This window comes from Rhinatrema bivittatum, chromosome 17 (genome assembly GCF_901001135.1).
Source record: "Rhinatrema bivittatum chromosome 17, aRhiBiv1.1, whole genome shotgun sequence".
Classification (NCBI taxonomy): domain Eukaryota; kingdom Metazoa; phylum Chordata; class Amphibia; order Gymnophiona; family Rhinatrematidae; genus Rhinatrema; species Rhinatrema bivittatum.
In genome coordinates, this window is record NC_042631.1 from 8,085,149 (window position 1) to 8,106,688 (window position 21,540).

The window sequence follows — 21,540 nt, forward strand, 5'->3', positions numbered from 1 at the left end:
ATAAACATACCCCCCGAATCAGACATCTGTAAGAAAGTTTCTCAACACCGACAGCAGCTGGAGCTCCGAAATTCTCCAGGCTGAACAAATCGTTAACCGTAGCTCTCTTCAGTGGTTCAAACCGAGCCTCACACAATCCTCCAAGGACTAGATTCAGATTCCAAGACAGACATATGTTCCGCACCTGAGGACGCAAGTTCTTAGCTCCCCAAAGGAACCATACAACATCTGAATGTGCGGACAGAGGATACCCTTGCACCTTACTCCAGAGACAACCCAATGTCTCTACCTGGACTCTCAGACAGAGTTAAAGACCGGTCCCTTGACCAGAACCTCTCTGTAGAAAAGCCAAAATATGCGACATCGTAGCGTGAACAGAATGAGGCCGCACTCCAACAGCAGACCAGTATTCACAGATCCTCCAAATTTGCACATATGTCAAGGATGTAGAAGGTGGACATAACAGTTTCGGAATATTCCCTCCATCTCAGTTGTCTCCTCTCAAAAGCAAAACCGCAAGACAGAAGTAAGCCGTCTGACCCAAAAATATTGGGCCCTGGTGGAAAACAGTCGACCGATGTCTGAACCTCAGGGGCCCGTCTATGGCCATGTTGATCTGATCTGGGAAGCATGGCCGATGTGGCCACTCTGGAGCTACCAGGATCACGTTGCCTGGATGTTTCTCTATCCACCGTAATTCCCTTGTGCACCAGAGGCGCAAATATGCGCTCAAGCACCTGTGCAAATAATACGGGCTCAAGTCTAGGTCACAGACACCATCCTCAAATCTAGGCTGCAGCCTTATGCACCCAGGCCCCAGCACATGCAACCACCATGCGGTGAGAATGCGCGCACTCACCTACGCACGCAAGAACCGCTGCAGAGGCCTACCACACGGCTAAGTAAAATCTGCCTGCAACGTCAGCACGTTTAGGCCCAGTTCCGTTTAACATCTGGCACCAAAAATCATCGGCCTGAAGAGCTTCTCAAAAGCTCAGGCCTCTTGACCGGCCGAGAATCCATTGGGGCTAAGAGCCAGCATCTCGCTATACACACTTTGCATATAAGCAAATTAAAACTGGCAGAAGACATCTGTCAGAACAAGAGATTCCTCCTCAGTGCTGCACCCCTGATGGACAGGGAACCACTGGCAATAGTTGAGGGGGGATTCCCCTGGCTCTGCCATAGCTGCTAGGGAATCGAAAATGGCCGCAAACTCTGCGCTGATAGGGAAAGCCTCAGCGCTAGACCCTATCACCCGAGAGGCTTGATCTACTACCAGCACCTCAACGGTAAGGAGGAGGAACAGTCCTTCGGTGTCAGAGCCAAACCTGGTCTCCTCTGCAAGCAGAGATGCTGCTGAAAAACCCCATCGCTGAGCTCCGCGAGCTGCTATACTGGGTCAGACCAAGGGTCCATCAAGCCCAGCATCCTGTTTCCAACAGTGGCCAATCCAGGCCATAAGAAACTGGCAAGTACCCAAAAATTAAGTCTATTCCATGTTACTGTTGCTAGTAATAGCAGTGGCTACTTTCTAAGTCAACTTAATTAATAGCAGGTAATGGACTTCTCCAAGAACTTATCCAATCCTTTTTTAAACACAGCTACACTAACTGCACTAACCACATCCTCTGGCAACAAATTCCAGAGTTTAATTGTGCGTTGAGTGAAAAAGAACTTTCTCCGATTAGTTTTAAATGTGCCCCATGCTAACTTCATGGAGTGCCCCCTAGTCTTTCTACTATCCGAAAGAGCAAATAACTGAGTCACATCTACCCGTTCTAGACCACTCATGATCTTAAACACCTCTATCATATCCCCCCTCAGCAGTCTCTTCTCCAAGCTGAAAAGTCCTCTTATCTAGTTCCGTGTTCACTCTCTTTTTTCTTTTTACTCTCCGAGAACAATTAAAGATACATAGAAACCAACACTTGCCTTTGGTGCAGAGGTTCAGGTTCCAAGAGTGCAGGCCGCATGGCAGATCAGAAAAGAGCCAGAGCACTGGTCATATCCATCTTCTTTTGCCAAACTTTAGCAACCCAGCCCAGGACAAACCATGTAAAAGGGACACTTCCCTGCTCTACTGCCAGAAGGTTCCTCCCCACTTATCATAGGGGGATGAGGGATCTGGACCACCAGGTGTCCACCCCATGGACCTCTGGATCAAGCTATTAGGTCACCAGCCCTCTGCTCGTCCGCCTCCAACCGGGGGGGGGGGGCGGGCCACCAGGACCTCACAACCCCCTGGGAGGATCCAGAAATGTTCTTTTAATCTTTATTTTTTTCCCCTCTCTCTCCAGACTGCAGGTTTGACGGCATCTACCATCTGCTGGAGTCAGAGAAATCCTGAGGGCCTGGCTGTGGCACACTGGGCTATGTACAGACTCTCTCTGTCTCCATCTGCTGGCAGGAAGGCAAAACCCAGGGGTCTGGACTGATCCGAGGACATACAGGGAACTGCAGTCGCCCATGCAATAACACACTCAGAGAAGCAGAGAATCAGGAGGTAACGAAGCAAAGACATTTCTTTATATAGTACAGAGAGATCCTGGCTTCTAGATCATTTCATGTCAAACAAGACAAATGCTTATACTGTGGTGTCACACACTCATACATGTGCTTCCACAGCTGATATCAGGCCGAGAAAGCATGCCGACCTCGCGGTCCAAACTAAGCGATGCCAACCTGATCCATCGTTCTACAGCTCTCCGCCAGCACCCCCACCGGCTGCGTATCCTGAAGGCTCTCCTTCAGATCTCTGAGCTCCATTTCCGGAGGCGAGAGGTGGTCTTCCTGCAAGCAAACAGAACAATATATGTACAACTGCAGCAGCAGCTCGAGCACGAATGCCCAACATGACAGCTTTCCAGGTACCGACTCCCAATTCTCCTTTTACCCTCCCCATTATACTCTCTTCCTTTCTTTTTTTTTTTTAATAAATGACATGAAACTTTTATTATGATCACGCCTGCTGTTTTCCGAAATCTCTTTGCTCAAACTCACATATTTAGTCAAGTAAATATAAATACACATAGATAATCTAGCAGTTATTAGCTAATTGTCAGATTTGGGATCTAAAAGGGTTTTAAAAAAATGTTTTACAGTAGTAGGGTTGGCTACAGATGCATAGTGGATTTTTTTGTGATCCTCAGCAGGCAGAGCTGCTAGGCCATCAGAAGGCAACTGGACTCTGTAGGCCTCTAATCTGTTTTCAGTCTAACCAACTATGTAATTTTTCACTCAGTAAAAACTTATTTGATTACCATCATTATCAAATTTAATCTGGCAACCAAAGTCCATTTTTACTCTCAGAATGCGTGTGACTGTCTTGGTAAGTTGGGTGCATGATACCTGGGGAAACGATTGCTTCACTGTTCAGCAGGAAGATTTTTCAAGGTCTCCCACTCACCCGTGACTCTGGCGGTAGAGGCTTTATGTCTGCCGTATGACTGGAAATAGGCAGGATGTTGAGCTGGTCATCTATAACAAGGCTGTTCTTACAAGACGCTAAAGACAGAATGAACCTGCAGCATCAAACAAAATCAACTATTATCCAGCTGAGCTGCTGAGGGTCCTGTCTTTCCATCTCAAGAGTTAGCTCCTTCCTGGCCCTTTGGAAATCACTCATGAATTCAGTTTTCATGATATCCTTCCCAATGTATACACACGAGTCAATATGCAGTGAACCTCATCATAACAGCTCTTAACTAAGTCCTAACATGCTACAGGCTTTCAAGCTCTGGAAAGGCTCGCTGACTTTTTTTTTTTTTTTTTTATTACTGTGATGTTGATTTCCAGGGCTGGGGCACTGCAATCCGAAAAAGGAAGTGCACTAGACTCCCTGACATACTGTGCTGAGTGTGGGCTCTCTTTCTCTGGGTAGCTGTACTGGCAGCCTGGCAAAGCAATAGCGCTGGAGAGAGCACCACTATAAAGAAGGAGGAGGTTTTTAAAGCTACATATTCCACGTTAAACAATTCATTATCGTAAGTGAAAACAAAAAGCGGTAACTCACCTTTCATTAAACCTTCCCACTACATCCTGATGTGCTTCTGTTCTATAGCGAGCATGCACATCCTGGAAAGAAGGAAGAGCATTAGCCTCTCATAAGTTTGCAAAAGCACTCCAGCCAGAGTGCTACATTCATTGCAGTCTTTCAAGCTCTTCTGTCCCAGGAAATTGCCACCATGTCTACATCTTGCTTGTCAAAATCATTTGCCTCTGGTTTGCAAGGGCATGCTAGTCTTCTATAAGTGCCATACTCCTGTACCCTCTCTCTCATTATTACTAGCAATTTACCATTTGCTGCTATCAATTATTTGTTTTACTACAATTAGAAGCGCGAGTCCAAGAGGGTCCACATACCATGGTCATCGTGTAAAGTTTCTTCAGCGAATTCATGGAACGGAGGAGTATGACAACAAGTCCACCCCCTGCAACAGTTTCCACAGTTCTAGCCAACAAGTTTGGAGTCAAGGCTTCGAAGTCCTGGGAAATCAAGTGCGCATAACTTTGTCAAATTACAATATTTATTTTACATGATCAGATACAACAACTCAAAAACAAAATCTCTGAGTGCCAATAAATCTAGTGCGCTGTTAGCAATCATATTCTAGCTTTGGGGAAGACTCCCTTAGGCCTGCAGCAATGAAGTGACCACATGACAAAAGATTATGAACGAAATGTTCAAAAGCAGCCTCCAAAGTCTGTGGCATGAGGGCAGCCATCACTGGCTTCTCAGAAAGAAAGAGACAAGAGACAAAAGCCAAAAACAAAAAAAAGTCTTCAAAAAATAGAATGAAACAGCAAAAACTTCCATACATCAACTACTTAAAGGAATACAATAAAAATAAGATTTTTGGTTTAATCTCTATTTCTACCATGTTTGTGATTAGGTCAAATGCTTTCTAATGACTCAACTCAAGCTCCCTTGAGAGGCACTTACCTGAAGAACACACATGCCATAAGTGTTGCCCAGTATTTTGTGGGTTTCACTGTAATAGCAATACCGAATGTTCGTTGAAGCTATGAAGAGCTCAAAGGGATCGTCTTCCTTTATATTAAATGCACCACTTTTTATTTTTTTCAGCAATTTTCTCATTTTCTTCTTGTGATGGCTACAAAAGAATGCACCACAGGATCAGATTTATATGGAAGCCATCAAGAAAGGAGCAGTTCAGAAGGCACTGATAAGCGTGAGGGGAAAGGCAAGCTATTTAACCACATATTCGGATTTTCAGAAGGAGTTTGATAAAGTCCCTCAGAAGAGAATCCTCAGGAAAAAAAAAAAATCTGGCTAGGAGGGGAGGTCTTACTATGGATTGGTAACAGGATGCAAGGATTAGGACTAAGCGAGGAAAGGTAAATAGCGGTGAGCCCTGAGGAACTCTCCTAGGAGCAAAGGAGCAAGGAGCGAGGTGAGCAAACCTGCAGAGGACACAACAATATTCAAAGTGATAAACACACAAGCAGAATGTGAGCAACTACAGGAGGGCCTTGGGAGCAAGGCATCTGAATAGCAGATGAAACTTAATTTCAATATTGTTGTACACTACTTTGTATAATTTTCTAAAGGAATCCTTTGGAGTCTTTTTCTTCTTCTTTTTCAGGCACTTCAAAGCAGATTACATTCAGGTACTGTAGGTATTTCTCTGTCCCCAAAAGGCTCACAATCTAAGGGCCCTATTTACTAAGCATTTTCCCCAGAGGTACAAAATGGGAGAAAACCTTCAGTAAATGACCCTCTAAGTTTGTACCTGAGGCCATGCAGGATGAAATGATTTGCCAAAGGTCACATGGAGCAGCAACGGGATTTGAACCCTGGCTTGCAGCCTGCTAATCTAACACTAGGCGAGGTGGTATATAAATAGGGAAAAATAATCCTAACTACAGGTGCGCAATACTGGTTCCATGCAAAGAAACAGAAAGGATCTTGGACTCACTGTGGACAATACATTTAAATCCTCTGCTCAGAATGCCGAGGCGGTTAAAAAAGACAATAGGAATTACTCAGAAAGGAATGGAGAACGAAACTGTGAAACATAATGCCTCTGTATCAAGCCATGGAGCAACTGCACCATGCGTATTCTGTGCAGTTCTGGTTGCTCCATCTCAAGAAAGACATTGCAGAACTAGAAAAATACAGAGAGGGGCAACAAAAAGCATAAGGGGGTTGGAAAAGCTCCCTTAGGAAATACTGCTAGGAAACACATCATTAAACTAGCAAGTTTAAAACCAGCTGAAGAAAAGTTCTTTTTAATTTAATGTCCAATTAAGCTTTGAAATTTATTGCTGGAGGATGAGGTCAAGGCATTTAGCATAGCTGGTTTTAAAAGGGGTTTGGACAAGTTCCTGGAGGAAAAGTCCATTAAAATACAAAATGCATGGGCAAAACCTGCAAGATGTGGCAGTTTCTACCATAAACCATTTGCTGGGCAGACTGGATGGACTATTTGGTTTTTTTTAATCTATCCTCATTGCTGTGTTACTATGTAATTACTAACGGTTCTTTACCGGGCAGTTTGAATAAGATTATAAGCTGTGATATGAAACACTGTGTCAACGTCGGGCTCACAATATTGAATTTACCATGGAATCTTTATTTAATGGACTTATAAAAGAAGTTGACTTTTTACTTGCAATTTAAAACTTGTTAAAAATGATTACATTTAGGCAGACATATTTATAAAATTTAGACGTACAAAAACAAAGCATCATTCACACTAACTATACCTATGGTCAATGTTATCAAAGCAATTTGATGGTCATGGCTTCTATTTTCAATCTTTAATATTAAATAATTTTGGCAATATATCAGAGTAGTCTTTTAGTAACACTATGTAATTAGTGGCCAGGTGGATTTGGTGAAAGCCTCAGCTTATCCCTGGGAGTGAACAACAAAGAACTGATCTACTCTTTGGGATTTTCTGGGTACTTCCTAATGACCTTGTTGGAGACAGGATGCTGGACTCAACGAACCTTTGATCTGGCCCAGCAAGGCACATCTTATGTTCTTATTTTCATCACTGCAGGGTAAGACTCTTTCTTCCAATGGTCAAGGACTACAAGTTTTAACTCTGTTGATATTTTCACAAAGTAGGTTGTATTAGGAAGAAGAATTATAGTCTTACCAATCTTTTAGAATCTTTTGAAGGTGTAAATAAACATGTACTGTAGATAAAGGGGAGTCAGTTGATACAGTATATTTGGATTTTCAGAAAGCATTTGACAAAGTACCCCAATAAGAGACTCTTCAGGAAATTGCAAAGTCCTGGAATAGGAGCCAGTGTACTATTGTGGACTAGGAATTGGTTAAAAGGCCAGAAACAGAGGGCAGAAATAAATTGTAGGTTTACCAAATGGAGAAAGGTCATTCGTGGAGTACCACAGGGATTGGTACTGGGAAAGGGAAGGCAAGTGAGCTGATCAAATTTTCAGATCACACAAAATTATTCAAAGTTGTTAAAATGGCAGCAGACTGCGAGGAACTGCAGAAGAACCTTGTTGGGGGAATGGGCATCTGAATGGCAAATGAAATGTAATGTGGAAAAGTGCAAAGTGATGCACATAGGGGAAAAATAAGCTCAACTGTACGTATATGATACTGGGTTCTCTACTAGGAGTCACTACCCAGGAAAAGGATTGGAGTCCTTGTGTAAAATACTTTGAAATACTCTGCTCAGCGCATGGCAGCTCTCATAAAAGCAAATAAGTTAGGAATGATCCAAAAAGGAATGAAGAATAAACTGGAACATATATTGCCTCAGTATTGAGCCATAGTGTGAATGCAATTTGAGTACTGTGTGCAGTTCTGGTTGCCCCATCTCAAGAAAGGTATTGCAGAACTAGAAAAGGTGCAGAGGAGGGCAACAAAAATGATAAAGGGGATGGAACAACTCTCTTATGATGACAAGCTACGCAGGATAAGGCTCTTCAGCTTGGAAGAGAGACAGATAAATGGACATGATAGAAGTTTATAAAGCTATGGGTGGGGTGGAACAGGTAAATAAAGGGCAATTATTTATCCTTTCAAATAATACCAAAACCAAGGAAATACTCCATGAAACTAACCACCAGCAGATGTAAAACATATCATAGAAAATACTTTTTCACACAGTGCACAATCAAGCTGTGGAATTTGTCGTCAGAAGACATGACCAAGGTGACTAGCATAGCAGAGTTTAAGAGAGGTTTGGACAAATTCCTGGAGGAAAAGTCTGTTACACATTATTAGCCAGGTAGACTAAAGAAAGCTATTGTTATTCATGGGAGTGAGTAACAGGAATCAGATTTACTTTATGGGATCTGCCGGGTACTTGTGACCTGGATTGGCCTCTGTCAGAGACAGGATGCTGAGTTTGATGGACTTTAGTCTGACTCAGCATAGCAAAAAAAAAAAAACCAAACCAAACCAAAACAAAACACCCTATCAGTTGTTATGTATACAAGAGATTTATGACAATTTCAGACAGAAGCAATTACATTCCAGGCATCAAACATGAACTATTAAAATAAGAAATTATAGAATGTTACCTGCTGAATCCCAGCTCTTTCTTGTAACACCACAAGATAGAAGGTCTGGCCTTCACAGTAGCTTTAGATAGCATGTGGTGGAGTATGACCACCTATCAAGACAGTTAAGTATGTTAATTCCATGAACATAAAAGAGTTTATATGTCAATTGTAGTAAACTCCTCATCTTAAAAAAAGAAAAGCTGCCAGGTTTGAAAACTGAGAGGGGAACATGGGTTCATTTTTGGCCAGAACAAAGGGTTCAGCTTTTGTTGGACTAACCAGGAGACTCAGGCATCTGACTCTCTTAACATATGACAGCCTGAGTTTCTTCTCGATGCCTGCAATCTTTTAAATTGCCACTATATTTTGTGAGCTTCCAACAGAAAAGGGTTGTACACCTGAATCCCAAACAGACTAGAAACAATCCCAACTTCTCAGGCAAGAATACTGTTGTTCTCACTAGAGATGGCATTGTCAGGAAGCTTCGCGAATGCTAAAATAAGAAGCCTTACTGGAATTAAAGAACATTAATATTACATGCAGGAGTCACATTTGCAATATCGTGCAACGCAACAAGTAAGAAGAAGAAGAAGAAGCGCACTTACTATTATTTATCCGTATTTCGGCTACATTTAAAATATATTTTCTTTACAAGTTGTCATTACCTGGTCCTTGCCACGGTCACCCACTACAACAAACATTGTCCGGTGTCGTTCTGCCACGCCATTTTCAATTAGCACTCGAATGCGATTGTCTACCTTCTTGCGTTGCATTCCTCACTATATATGTCTAAAAATACAATAAGCACAGGGTGAGCTACATCACGGTAACCGAATGAGGTGGGATGCATGCAGCGTAATCACGCTTCACCTTCCTACTTTCCTAGTGACCAACTCCGAAGCACTGTTGCACTTAATAGATTACCTTCCCCTCTTTCAAATTGCCGGTCCTTGTTCAAGCTCTGCTTTCTAGTTTCATCTCTAGCGTTCGAAAAATTTGCTGTCACTTTTCTCTCAGGGAGTTGCTGAGGACATTTATGCACAAGAACTGCGAATTTCCCGGACTCCAGGCCAGCACCGATTACCGCATGTACCTATCAACCAGGAAACAAAAAAAAACACCTCTGACCTTTCACCGCAGGAAACGGAAACTGAGTGCCAAGTAAGACGGCCATGTGCATTGCTAAGCAACGGGTCCGCGGCGAATGACGTCAGAGGAACGCGCAGAGGGCGCCGCTGGGGTCCTGCTGTATCAGTGCTGCCAACCTCGCTTATTTACCGCGAGATTGGGCTTCTTTTTGTAGTCATTCGCGGGTTTTTTTTTCCGATTCGCGGGTTGCTTTTAATTGGGCTATTTTTTCTGCCAGTCGCGTTTTTTTGGGCTTGTTGGGCGGGACTTGTGCTCTGAATCATGTTACAGTGATTGGCTGCTGCTGCTGCGATGAAGCCTGTCCATAGCAGGCGCACCCTATCCCTATATTGCAGCAGTAAGCCAATCAGAGCAGGAGCTGCAAGCCTTGTTGATGCACACGTCAGGAGCACATTTTGTGGGCAGACCCAGCCAGCACAGCATCCCACGTGGGCGAAACGGGAAGGCCAGCAGCACAACAGCAAAGGAATCCAGAGTGTGCAGCTACAGCCAGGTATCAGGAGGGAAGGAGTTAGTATGTTGGGAGAGGGTAATGAGTGTGTGGGGGCCGGGGATGTACTGGGGGGAATGAGTGTGTGGGGGGCCAGAAATGTGCTGGGAGGGGGGAATGAGTGTGTGGGGGGCCAGAGATGTACTCAGAGAGGGTTAGGGAGGTGGGAATGAGTGTGGGGGCCAGAGATTTGCTTGGAGGGGGCTGGGGAGAGGGGTATGAGTATGTGAGGGCATTAACTGCTATAAAAAAATAAAATGTTTCAATCTCATGTGTTTTGGGCTTTTTTTGGGCTTGTTTTTTTGGAAAAAAGTGCTTGTTCTTTCATGAAAACCTGGCAACACTGTGCTGTATAGATGTTTGAGCACGCGGGAGGGGCCAAGCACTGGCGCCTATGCTGAGAGATGTATTCAATATTTGTGCTGCAATCACGAGCCCGTGGGTGGTGCTCGGATAAATTACTACCGAAAAAAACCTCAAAACAGGCGAACTCCAGAGAGAATCCAACCTTCTTACTGCTTCGTCGCGGACAGATATTTCTCTGCCATCCAACTTTTCTTATCTTAGTGCTTAAAGGGCACGAGATGCAATCATCTCTTTAAAAGAAAAGGGAACATACAGTTGAAAGGACATACCTTCATCTATTAATATCTGGATTTTCAAAGGATTTAGACAACGTTCTGGAAGTTAGGTCCATGAATCACTATTAGGTTCCACTTTGAAAATCCACTCATGATCCCTGGCACAAGCAGTGTGGAAACTCTCATCCTTTGCGATGCGGCCTGATACTCCCAACCCGCATTCACACAATAAGTATGAGAACCACCACCCATGATCCACAGCGCCTTGTCTGCAGGCCCTGGCAACATTCCACACCGGAGGAGGATGGATCTTTACTGGAGTCCGTAGGCCCAATCTTGGCTCTCCAACCTCTCTCTCTCATGCCGGGAAGCTTCTGCCCTCAAGAACAAGGGAAGAGAACTGACCATTGCCTCGCCTCCCACTCCAGAGACACCATAGGCAGAGGGGATGGCCCAACATGACCAAAAACGATAGTAGTCAAATCACTTTGAGCATCTCAACAGCACTGACACAACAGAGAGAGAGGACTGAATTGCTATCAGAGGGCAGGTCTCACAGATAGCAAGGCGCTTGGACATGTTCCGCTCTGGCACCTAGCTCTCCTGAACTTCGGCTCTAGGTGGGCTCCTGTGCGCACACCAATGCCACTTGGACATACACACACACACTCCTCCAGGATGCACACAAATACACACTCAAGTCTAGGTCACAGACATACACACACAAATCTAGGTCACAGCAGGTCCCAGTGAGAATGCGCACACACAAGATCCTCTACAGTGGCCTACCACATGGCTAAGTAAAGCCTGCCTGCACCTTCAGGCCATGATCCATTTAACACCTGGCACAGAACATCATCAGCCTGAAGAGCTTAACAGCTCTGGCCTCTTGCCTGGCCAAGACTGCAGGGAGACTGGGGCCAAGAGCCAGCATCTCACTACACATTTTGCACATAAGCAAATTAAAACTGGCAGAAGACCTCTACCAGAACCAGAGACTCCTCCTCCTCAGTACAAGTACCTCTCTGCAAACAGGGAACTGCCACTGCTAGTTGATGAGGGGATTCCCTTGCAACTCTTGCCAAAGCTGCTAGGGAATCAAAAAAAGCTGCCATTTCCATGCTGATGGGGAAAGCCTCAGCACCAGACCCAGCCACCTGTGAGGCATTTTCTGTCGGTGCAGTTATGTTTAACACAGACTCCCGCACACTTTTGCTGCACACACACATGCTGTTCTTCCCTGCACCTGCAGCACCACAACAGCAAACAGGAAAGCAGTCCCTCAGTACCATTGAGCCAACACCTGGCTCAGAGAAGCTGCTGAAAAACTCCATCGCTGAGCTGGCTTCCCCCACTGGAACCGCACTGCTGCAGTTTCCTTAATCTAGTTCCTTGTTGTTTTTTTTTTTTTTTTTTTTTTTTACTACACACTATCAGAGAACAAATAAAGATACACAGAAACCAATAATTTTCTTTGGTGCAGAGGTTCAGGTTCCAGGCGCACAGGCCTGATGGAAGATCAGAAAAGAGTCAGAGCACTGGCTATATCAGTCTCCTGCTCCTAAACATTGACTCAGCCCAGGACAAACCATATAAAAGTGATACTTCACTACTCCACTGGACTTAGGAGTGCAGAACTAGCAGCAGGTTCCACCACTGTCTCATAGGGGGATGAAGGATCTGGACCACCAGATATCCACCCTACAGACCTCCACCCATTTATTAGAAGGGTCACCAACCAGAGGGGATGGCCCCACCAGGACCTCACAACCCCTTGGGAGGATCCAGAAATTGTCTTTTAATTTTTTTTTCTCCCTCTCCAGCCTGCAGGTTTTACACAATCTACCATCTGCTGGAGGCAGAGAAATAGTGAGGAACTACAAGTGACAAACTAGGTTATATACCCTGTCAGTGAAACTTTGTCTCCCTCTGCTGCCAGGGAGGTAAAACCCAGGAGTGTGGACTAATCTGTGTACATACAGGGAACTTGAATTTTATGGTCACAACCATAAATGCTATGTTTAGAGAGAAGTTTATAAGGCCTATGAAGAGTAGCACACCATATCTGCTGTTTGGAGGGGCGGGGTTACAGTAGCACAGAAAATTTAGTCAAAAGTGATGGCAGGATCAATGTAGTATCTTATCAGAAAATATTGAAGGAGAATTTGCATTCATCAGGCAGAAAGCAATGCATGGGGTGCACTTGGACCTTCCAAAATGACAATGATCCAAAACATAAGGCCAATCGGCCCTTCAGTGGCTGCTGCTGAGGAAAGTGAAGGTTCTAGAGTGACCATCCCAGGCCTTTAACATCATTCGGCCAGTTTGGAAAGAACTCAAAGATACAGTTCATGCTAGACAACTAAAGAATTTACAGAAGCTGGAGGCTTTTTGGCAAGAGGAATGGACAAGCTTTTGCAGATGAGAAAAGAAAGGGCCTTAGTCACAACTCTCTCACCAGTCTGCAAGCCATCCTTAATGTAAAAAGGGGGCAATACATGATATTAAGAAGGGTTTACAAACTTTTGACAGGACCATTTTAGTATTTTTTATTGCAATGGTTTGGTTAATGATCATACACTATTTGTGATGCATAATTATATTTAATGTTTCAAATGAAACTTTTGTCTGATCACTATTTTCTTAAACTGCTACGCATCTTACAAATTCTGCCAGGGTATGTAAGTTATTTGAGCACAACTGTACACAAAAATAGAAATACATTTTAAAGTAGTTTTATTTGTATGTGCCAGAAGTCTGAAAAATAAGACTAGAGAGAGTTAGAAGGTAGGGTAGTAAAAGGAAGATTATAGACATAATAGACAGCTCAAAGACCTACTGGCAGGGGGGCTAAGCAATTTGTACCCTGTGATACCAGGGTACAAATTATATTAACTTGACAAGGCAGATAAAATTGGTGGAGGGGGTGGCACTATATGTTAAGGATGGCATAGAGTCAAGCAGGATAAGTTTTACAGGTAAACTGCACTCTGGCATTCTTAGGGATAGAGACTCCAAAGCTAAAAAGGGAAGAGTATAGTAGTGGGGATAGACTAATGTCTGCCTGGCCAGGATGAGGGGAAAGACTGCAAAATGTTAACAGATTAGAGTGGTTAGTAAAATGGGCAACACAATAATAATAAATGGGAGACTTCAATTCCTGAGTATTGATTGAGGAAATGTTACATCAGGACATGCAAGAGATATAAAGTTCCTAGATGCCATCACGGACTGCTTCATGCAGCAGCTCGTCATGGACTAGACAAGCAGTGGGGGAGGCAGTTAACTATATTAGATCTAGTTCTCACTGGAATGCAGGACCTGGTACAAGAGATAAGGTAGTAAAACTGCTTGGAACCAATGATCATAATGTAAAAATTTGATATAATCACTGGAGGCAAACACTAAGAAATTACTGCAGTAGTATTAAACTATAAAAAGGGAGATTACGATGAAGGAAATTTGATAGGAAAAAACTGAATGACAACCTACAAGGTTAAAAACTTACAGGAGGCATGGACACAGTTTAAAATTACCATTCTTGAGGCCCAGACAAAATGTATTCCAATCATTAAAGTTTGAAGAAGGAAAAAAAAAAAAAAAAAGACTGTCAGCATGGTTAGTGAGGTGAAAGAGGCAATTAAAGTCAAAAGGGCATCATTCGAAAAATGGAGAGCAGATCCAAATGAGAATAGAGAAGCACATAAGTACTGGAAACTTGTATGTAAAAAAATTAAGCAGACCAAGATTATTTTTTATGGTAAGCTACTTTTCAAATTAAGTAAAATCTTTTTCAAGTACATTTAAAGCAAAAAGCTGTGCAGGAGTCAGCTGGGCTGCTAGATAACTGAGGGAGGGAAAGGGGTAATCAGAGAGGACAAGGAACTAACAGAAAAACAAATATTTCTTTGCCTCTGTCTTTACAGGAGATTATTGCAGGTCATAACCCACACCAGAAAGTGTTTCTGGTGGTAATGACTGAGCAACTTTATGGAATCACTGTGAAACTGGATGACATTAATTCAGATTGATAGATTAAAGCACAACAAATCAGCAGGACCGGGTGGCATTCTCCCAAGTTTTAAAGGTACTAAAAAATGAAATTGCAGACCTGTTTCTGGTGATTTTTAACCTATTTAAACCACTCTACTGCTACCATAGCTGTAAGGTGACCAGTGTGACACCAGTTTGTAAAAAGAGCTCCAGGCATGATCCAGGAAACTATAGACCAGTGAGCCTGTCTATGCTAGGCAAAATGATTGAAGCTATTCTTAAATCAAAATTACTGACTACATAGACAGACATGATTTAATGGGGGAGCGTCACAGGTTTTGTAAAGGGAAGTCTTACCTTACTAATCTACTAGAATTTTTTGAAAGTGTAAAACATTCAGAGAGAGGTGAGCCAGTTGATAAAAATGTACTTGGATTTTCAGAAGGCACTTGCCAAAGTCCTTCATGAGAGATTCCTCAGGAAATTGGAAGGTCATGGGAGCAGGCAGGGTCTTATTTGGATTGGTAAAACTAACTAAATGTCAGGAAACAGGTCAGTTTTTCAAATGGAGAAAGGTTGGTGGAGTACCCCATGGGGCTGCATTGGGACCTGTGCTATTTAGCATCCTTAAGTGAGCTGGAGAAAAGAACAATGAGTGATGTAACCATATATGTATTAACAAAATTCTGAGTATTTAAAAGCAGCGGATTGTGAAGAACTGCAGAAGGACCCTGTGAGACTAAGACTGGGCTTCTAAATGGCAGCTGCAATTTAACATGGACAAGTGCAAAGAAATCATGTAAGGGAAAATTATCCCAAATACAAGCACACAATGCTTAACAGTTCCATGTTAGGCGTCAACACCCAGGAAAAGGACCTTAGTCCTTGCGGACAATATCTTGGAAATCTTGAGCTCAGTATGTGCCAGTGGTCAAAGGGGCAAACAGAATGGTAGGAATTATCTGGGACAGGAATAGAGAATACAACTGAGAATATCATAAGGCCTTTGTGTAGATCCATGGTATGACTGTACTTCAAGTGCTATGGTTCAGTTCTGGTTGCTCCATCTCAACACAGACATAGCAGACATTAAAAAAAGGTACAGAGAGGGGTGGCAAAAAAAAAAAAAGGGGGATGGAAAAGCTCCCTTATGGAGAAAGACTAGGGCTTTGTAACTTGGAAGAGACAACCAAAGGGGGATATTATTAAAACTTATTAAATTATGAGTGGGGTGGAGCAGGTAAATAGGGAATGTCATTTACCCTTTCAAACATCACTAGTAGGGTACACTCCATGAAACTAGCAACCAGTAGATTTTAAACAAATCATAGGCAGTATTTCTTCACTCAACACACAATCAAACTTTGGAATCAGTTACTGGTAGACACAGCTAAGGCAAATAACATAATATAGTTCAAAAGAGGATTGGACCAAGTTCCTGAAGGAAAAGTCCATAAAAAATTAGCCAGTTAAACAAGAAACAGATCAACTATGGGAGACATGAAGGTACTTGTGATCCGGACTAGACATTGTTGAAGAAAGAATACTGGGCTTAAAGGATCTTGGTCTGATTCAGCATGGCATTTCTTGTGTTCTTATGACTGCCTCTTGCTGAAGAGATGCTACTTCCAGCTTCAATACTGCAGATTGTGAGGTTTCAGAGCAGAAGACATCGTTTAGTTAGGAAGAGGGAGAGAGAAGGGTCAGTGGTAACCATATTCCTTCTCATGACCCCCCCTTGGTGACATGGAGCCATTGCAAAAGGACTGGACCCTTCTCTCCACTGGAGGCAGGTAAAGACATAAAAATTAGGCCCAGGCTTAGGCTACAACTACTGCTAGGCCTTAGGTCGATGTGTCACCCTCTGCTGATCTCTAGCAGGCACCTGGAGGAGGAGCCCAATGACCCTGAAAAGAACATGAAAGAGGCATCTTTGGAATAATGGGCACTTGTAGGACAATGACAGCCAAACTGTATGTATATTGTAAACCATTGTGATCTTTACTGGAATGACCGTATATAAAATGCTTAAATAAATGAAAGGCTGGGGCCAGTTGGTCCCCCACCACTGCTAGCAATTAATGCTCCTTAATCAGATCCACTCTCTCCATCTTGACTCCAAATTTTGTTGTCCTCGTACAAAGAACATCCAAACAGTTGTGCACATCTTCACCAAGGCTACTTACTCACAACCATGTAAGGCTTTGAGCTACTATAGAAGCAGCTGAAGTTCTGGTTGTGGTATCAAATGCTTCATTTGCACAATGGATATGATTTTCTACATTCTTCCATGGCTTGACAGAACTCTGCCCATCAAAAGAATTCAGTTTTTGCACACATTTGTGAAGATATCACATCATGTTCAACTGCTGAGCCACACTGAGTGCTAAGCACGGCTCCCTGGAAGACTTTCCCAAATACATTCATCTTCAGGTCCTTCCCAGCATGCATATTAAAGTGATCATGGGTGAGCTTTGCACACTTCAGCACCAGAGTGATGCTGTAGCTGGACAACTCCAAACCTGGGGAGTCCTAGAGTCTAAACTTGAGATCAAGCTGCCACAGTACTGGAAGACTATATCAGAGCGTGCCAGTGTCTTCATTTGCAGGTCCTTGAGACAGCTATGCCCCAGAATGGTCAGAGTCCGCTGGAAGTTTAAGAAATTTCAACAGTCCAAATACAGATGTTCTCATGTCAAGTGCTTCCCAACACTGATTGACATCATTTGCCCTAGCTTATCCAAAAAGCATGAATATTTGAGATCTTTTTGATTAGGTATGCCGAATCGTCTGGAAGGGAATCTGAAGGATTCCCCCTCCTGACCACTGGGGTATGCTGAGCCAGAAAATGAGGATGAGAGAAGCAGGAGGTGACTTTTGCTGATCCGAGACAGCAAGCTCTAGAAGGAATTCAGAATGGATCTGACCCCACTGCTTGTCCTTCCAATCTGTGAAAATTCCCCTGGAGGAGGAGACTACCACTTCAGAGCAAAGACTTCTGAAGCTCCTGAAGGGACACGCCTCTGGAAGATGCTGTGTGACCACACTATGTTCTTCAAAGCTTCAGGAAGCAAAGAAATTCTTCATCATCTCTGCGAGCTGGGATCACACTGGCTGAGGGACCCTCTGCTCTGCAATTGGAGACTTACCTTCTTCTGAAACCCATCAGTTCATCCTCACTAAGCTGTTGATATCAGTAGTACCAAGGAGCTCTGACCTACAGCTGCAAAAGCAGTTGACTGAGGTGTTCCATGCTGGTTGCATAGACTTCTCTCACTGGTTGGCACTGGGCTTGATTGCCAGCACCGATAACACTTTCTTCTGCACCATAGCACTGCTCTCCATAGAAACTGGCTTATACATTGAGGCTCTCCGTTCTGACAAAATCAAAGGAGCCTTAGCATGGCAAGTCAAGGGGGCAGACGACACCCTGGAATACATGCTCCGTGCCGAGATGGACAGCACCTTGGTCAGTATTAGGTCCAGATAAAACAAATGCTTCGGGTGCCATGGGAAGGGGGGGGGGGTGTGTCTTCCTTTCCATGAAGAACTATGGCACTTGTGCAGATGAGATGTCAAGAATAGACCTGCTCTGGTGGTGCTCCATGCCAATGGCATGGACTCGCTTTGGCACCAAGGGAGATGACTTTGAAGAGGACCGCCTTGTGTCAGTTAGGAGCTCTTTGCATAGGCTTCTGCACCACACTCAACTCCTACTCCACGACAGAGTCTGGAACCGGCCCAAGTGCAGACCTTATAACTGCTGTGGTTTTCTTGGGCTTGGGATTTTCTATTAATCTATTTTATTTCTCTCTTTAGTATAGAATAATTCTGTTGAGGGACTGTTGAAGCAGCAGTCAAAAACAGGAAAGAAAGAAAAAAAAAGGGCAAATTAAGCCAATAAAAGACCAAAAAATGAAGTGCATGCCTGGGAACATGTCCATACAATAGCTTGGATGCAAAAAAGAGTGAGGGGCTCATGAGATAGCATGCGCGGACAGAACACCTGCACATGCTCAGAAGACACTTACTCAGTTTGAGAACTAGGTCTGTGCTGTCAGAGGACATTATCCACACATGATGGCTGATTCATGCCTGCTGACGGAGATTTTCTTTTGTTTTAACAGGTGAAAAGTGTGCGCTAAAATTCGGACCACATTTTTACACTCATTACATCAGACTGATTTATCCCTATATAAAACATGCAATTCCCAAAAAAGAAAATCAGAACTCTCTCCACTTTGCAATCTCAACTCTTTTTTATAGTGTCTGCTGTAACCGACACATTCCTATTAATATTAATGATAACCAGTTATTTTATGAAGCCTGTCTCTCCTGTGATGTCTGAGGAACGGGGGGGGGGGCCTCACAGACAGGGCCCACAGCTTCAGGATTTTACAATTTACAGCAATCAACAATGATTATCCATTAGATAGTACCAGGATCAACAAGTAAATGCCAGTGCAGCAAGGTCAAGTATTAATGACAGAATGGACAAGTTATAAGGAATGATACATCGATTACCAATCCTTACAAGAAGCCATTGCTATCAAGGGTACAGGCATATCAGAATAGCTCAACCTCTCATTAGGTACGGAAGTGGCAGTATGGATTATAGATTTCCATTGTAAAAAAGGGGAAATAATCGGAACACATCATTTGGCTGCTGTTCTGCATAAACATACATACATCATGGCAGCCTCCTCAGCATTTATACAAAGCTAGTTATTTGTTTGTTTGTTTTGTTGTTTTTTTTTACACAAGAGTATGCATAGCCTGGTGATGAAACGGTGATGTCTAAATACAACATTGTGCTCGATCAAAGCTTTCTGCAAATGTATGATCATTCAAGACAGATACGGCATCATTCTAGGATTATATTTTAAGATGTTTAATGTTCCAGTGCCAGAAGAAAAAAAAAGTTGGGAACAGCAGGCCACTCTCAAGGTAGGCATCACTCTTCATTTCTCATTCAAGTTGTTTTACTCCATGATCTGCATCAGGCTCAGGAGGCTGGGCAAAATTTAAAAGCTTCACGTCCCAAATTGGTCACATTACTATTGTATATAACACAAGTTGGCTAATTTCAAATCTTCCAGCCTCTTCAGAAATATTTAAAAAACAAACAAAAAAAAAAAACAAACCTCATGGGGTTTTGAGCACTTTACATTAACCAAAAGGGAGCAGATTTAGATCATGTGTAGAGGGTTCAAGATGAATACTGAGGACAGAACATGCAGCATAAAAAAAAATATATTTTCCTTTCACATCCAGTTAATAAAAAGGTGACAACAGTAGTCTTGTCTTTACCAAGATAATGAAATGACTGTCCCCTTTACAATAGAATTCCTGCTAAGGGAAAAAAAAAACTCTTCTGGTAACATTTTGAGACACACTGGCCAGTGTGCTTCTGCTTTAACATAATCCCGTAGGCTAGTTTAATTCACTGGCTGACTGCTCATTTGAGGCATCCCTCTGTTGGGTCTTGGCGCCCCTCCACGACCTGGAAAATAAAAACAGATGATTTTTTATCGGCAGCACTGCTCAACCCCTGCTAATACACATACCTGTTCATTCACCCTCATAGCACATGTGAGATTCCTATGAGAAAGGGACTCATAAAAAGGTGCCCAAATTAAGTTTTCTGATGCAAGGGACCTTGCAACCAATCAATACTCTGTTTTTATATTTTATTCTTGACTTACTCTCCTCTCCCTTCTGGATTTATCAAGTAGATTTTCATTCAAACTGTTTTATAATCTGGTTTGGAGTACACTCCCTAACTTTAGGTGATAATCCTTCAATTGCCGGTTTACATATGGAGAAAATTTCCAAGAAGTTTATGTAAAGAAGCATTAATGTCCAGTTTATTAAAAAAAAATATATATGTTGGCAAAAGATTTGGAAAGCGTGGGAGCACTGGAAATGCACCTTATCTGCTAATCACTGAACTATAATAGTGTTCTGGATCATTACCGCTATTGCTTATCTACTATGATTTTATCAGCATTTTCAAATATTATTTGGAAGGAACTCATGCCCACATCTTTTATATTCTTGTTTGGGAATTTAAAAGGAGCCATATTTGCTCTGTTGTGATTATGTTTCTTGCTCATTCTGATCTGTTTAAATGTTTTATGACCTGTGAGGCTGCTCTCCATATTTTGATATTTAAGAGGGTGGGAAATGGGGCAAGAGTATGATTGTTACATTGGATGGTGGTGATTAATCTTTAGTTTACTGGTTTTAGGTCGGGATGTAAACAAGTGTTTTATTCTACGGGATTACTGTTACTTGACCATGTTGCTACCATCGGTATCATTGCTATTGTTTATTTGCATTTTGTAAGAGATAATAAAACTTTAATTATAAAAACATATATGTTGACAAAGCTAGAATGGGATTTTGTGACTTCCAACTGGTTCAAGAGTAAAACTTTTTAATCTTTGTAAGTAATACAGTTCAATGAACATTCAACTTAAAACATATCAATATACATTTCACCACTTTAAAGCACCGAGTGTTGATATTTTTACCCTCAAAAAAAGTTTAGCTGGAGAAAATCTGTCATGCTGCTTCATATTCACAATGCCATGAAATGTCATACTGAACGTGTACTATTCATACACCCCCCCAACCAAGATCCCAAGTTGATTGCCAATGGCACCATTTTAGACAGACAAACCCCCTTTGGGGTTCAAAGCCTGCCTGCCAATTTTGAACGCTTGTCTGCAAGTAGTTTTTACCTGCCCTCAGGACTGGAATTCTTTTAAGAAACAGAAATCCTAGGGAATATTAGCATTCTTAGAAAGA

The 21,540-nt window shown here is 42.7% G+C and overlaps 2 protein-coding genes across 6 annotated transcripts in view; both read right to left on the reverse strand.

The window, feature by feature from the left end:
- The window catches only part of NAT10 (N-acetyltransferase 10), a 30,909-nt gene extending 21,179 nt beyond the window's left edge, over positions 1-9,730 (reverse strand). The window contains exons 1-8 of one of the 2 annotated variants that reach the window (XM_029582068.1): positions 9,439-9,730; positions 9,180-9,303; positions 8,533-8,624; positions 4,946-5,117; positions 4,366-4,488; positions 4,016-4,077; positions 3,410-3,524; positions 2,686-2,793 (exon numbers count right to left, since the gene is read on the reverse strand). In XM_029582068.1, the coding sequence (XP_029437928.1) occupies positions 2,686-2,793; positions 3,410-3,524; positions 4,016-4,077; positions 4,366-4,488; positions 4,946-5,117; positions 8,533-8,624; positions 9,180-9,287 (780 nt within the window). In that variant the 5' untranslated portion in view covers positions 9,288-9,303; positions 9,439-9,730. Of the gene's footprint in view, positions 1-2,685; positions 2,794-3,409; positions 3,525-4,015; positions 4,078-4,365; positions 4,489-4,945; positions 5,118-8,532; positions 8,625-9,179; positions 9,304-9,438 lie in introns of those variants that run through there. The other variant, XM_029582069.1, reaches the window with a different exon arrangement.
- Positions 9,731-19,591: 9,861 nt separating this feature from the next.
- The window catches only part of CAPRIN1 (cell cycle associated protein 1), a 69,969-nt gene continuing 68,020 nt past the window's right edge, over positions 19,592-21,540 (reverse strand). For all 4 annotated transcript variants that reach the window (XM_029582456.1, XM_029582458.1, XM_029582457.1 and 1 more), the window contains one exon: positions 19,592-20,230. In XM_029582456.1, coding sequence (XP_029438316.1) covers positions 20,166-20,230 — 65 coding nt within the window. In that variant the 3' untranslated portion in view covers positions 19,592-20,165. The remainder of the gene's footprint in view (positions 20,231-21,540) is intronic.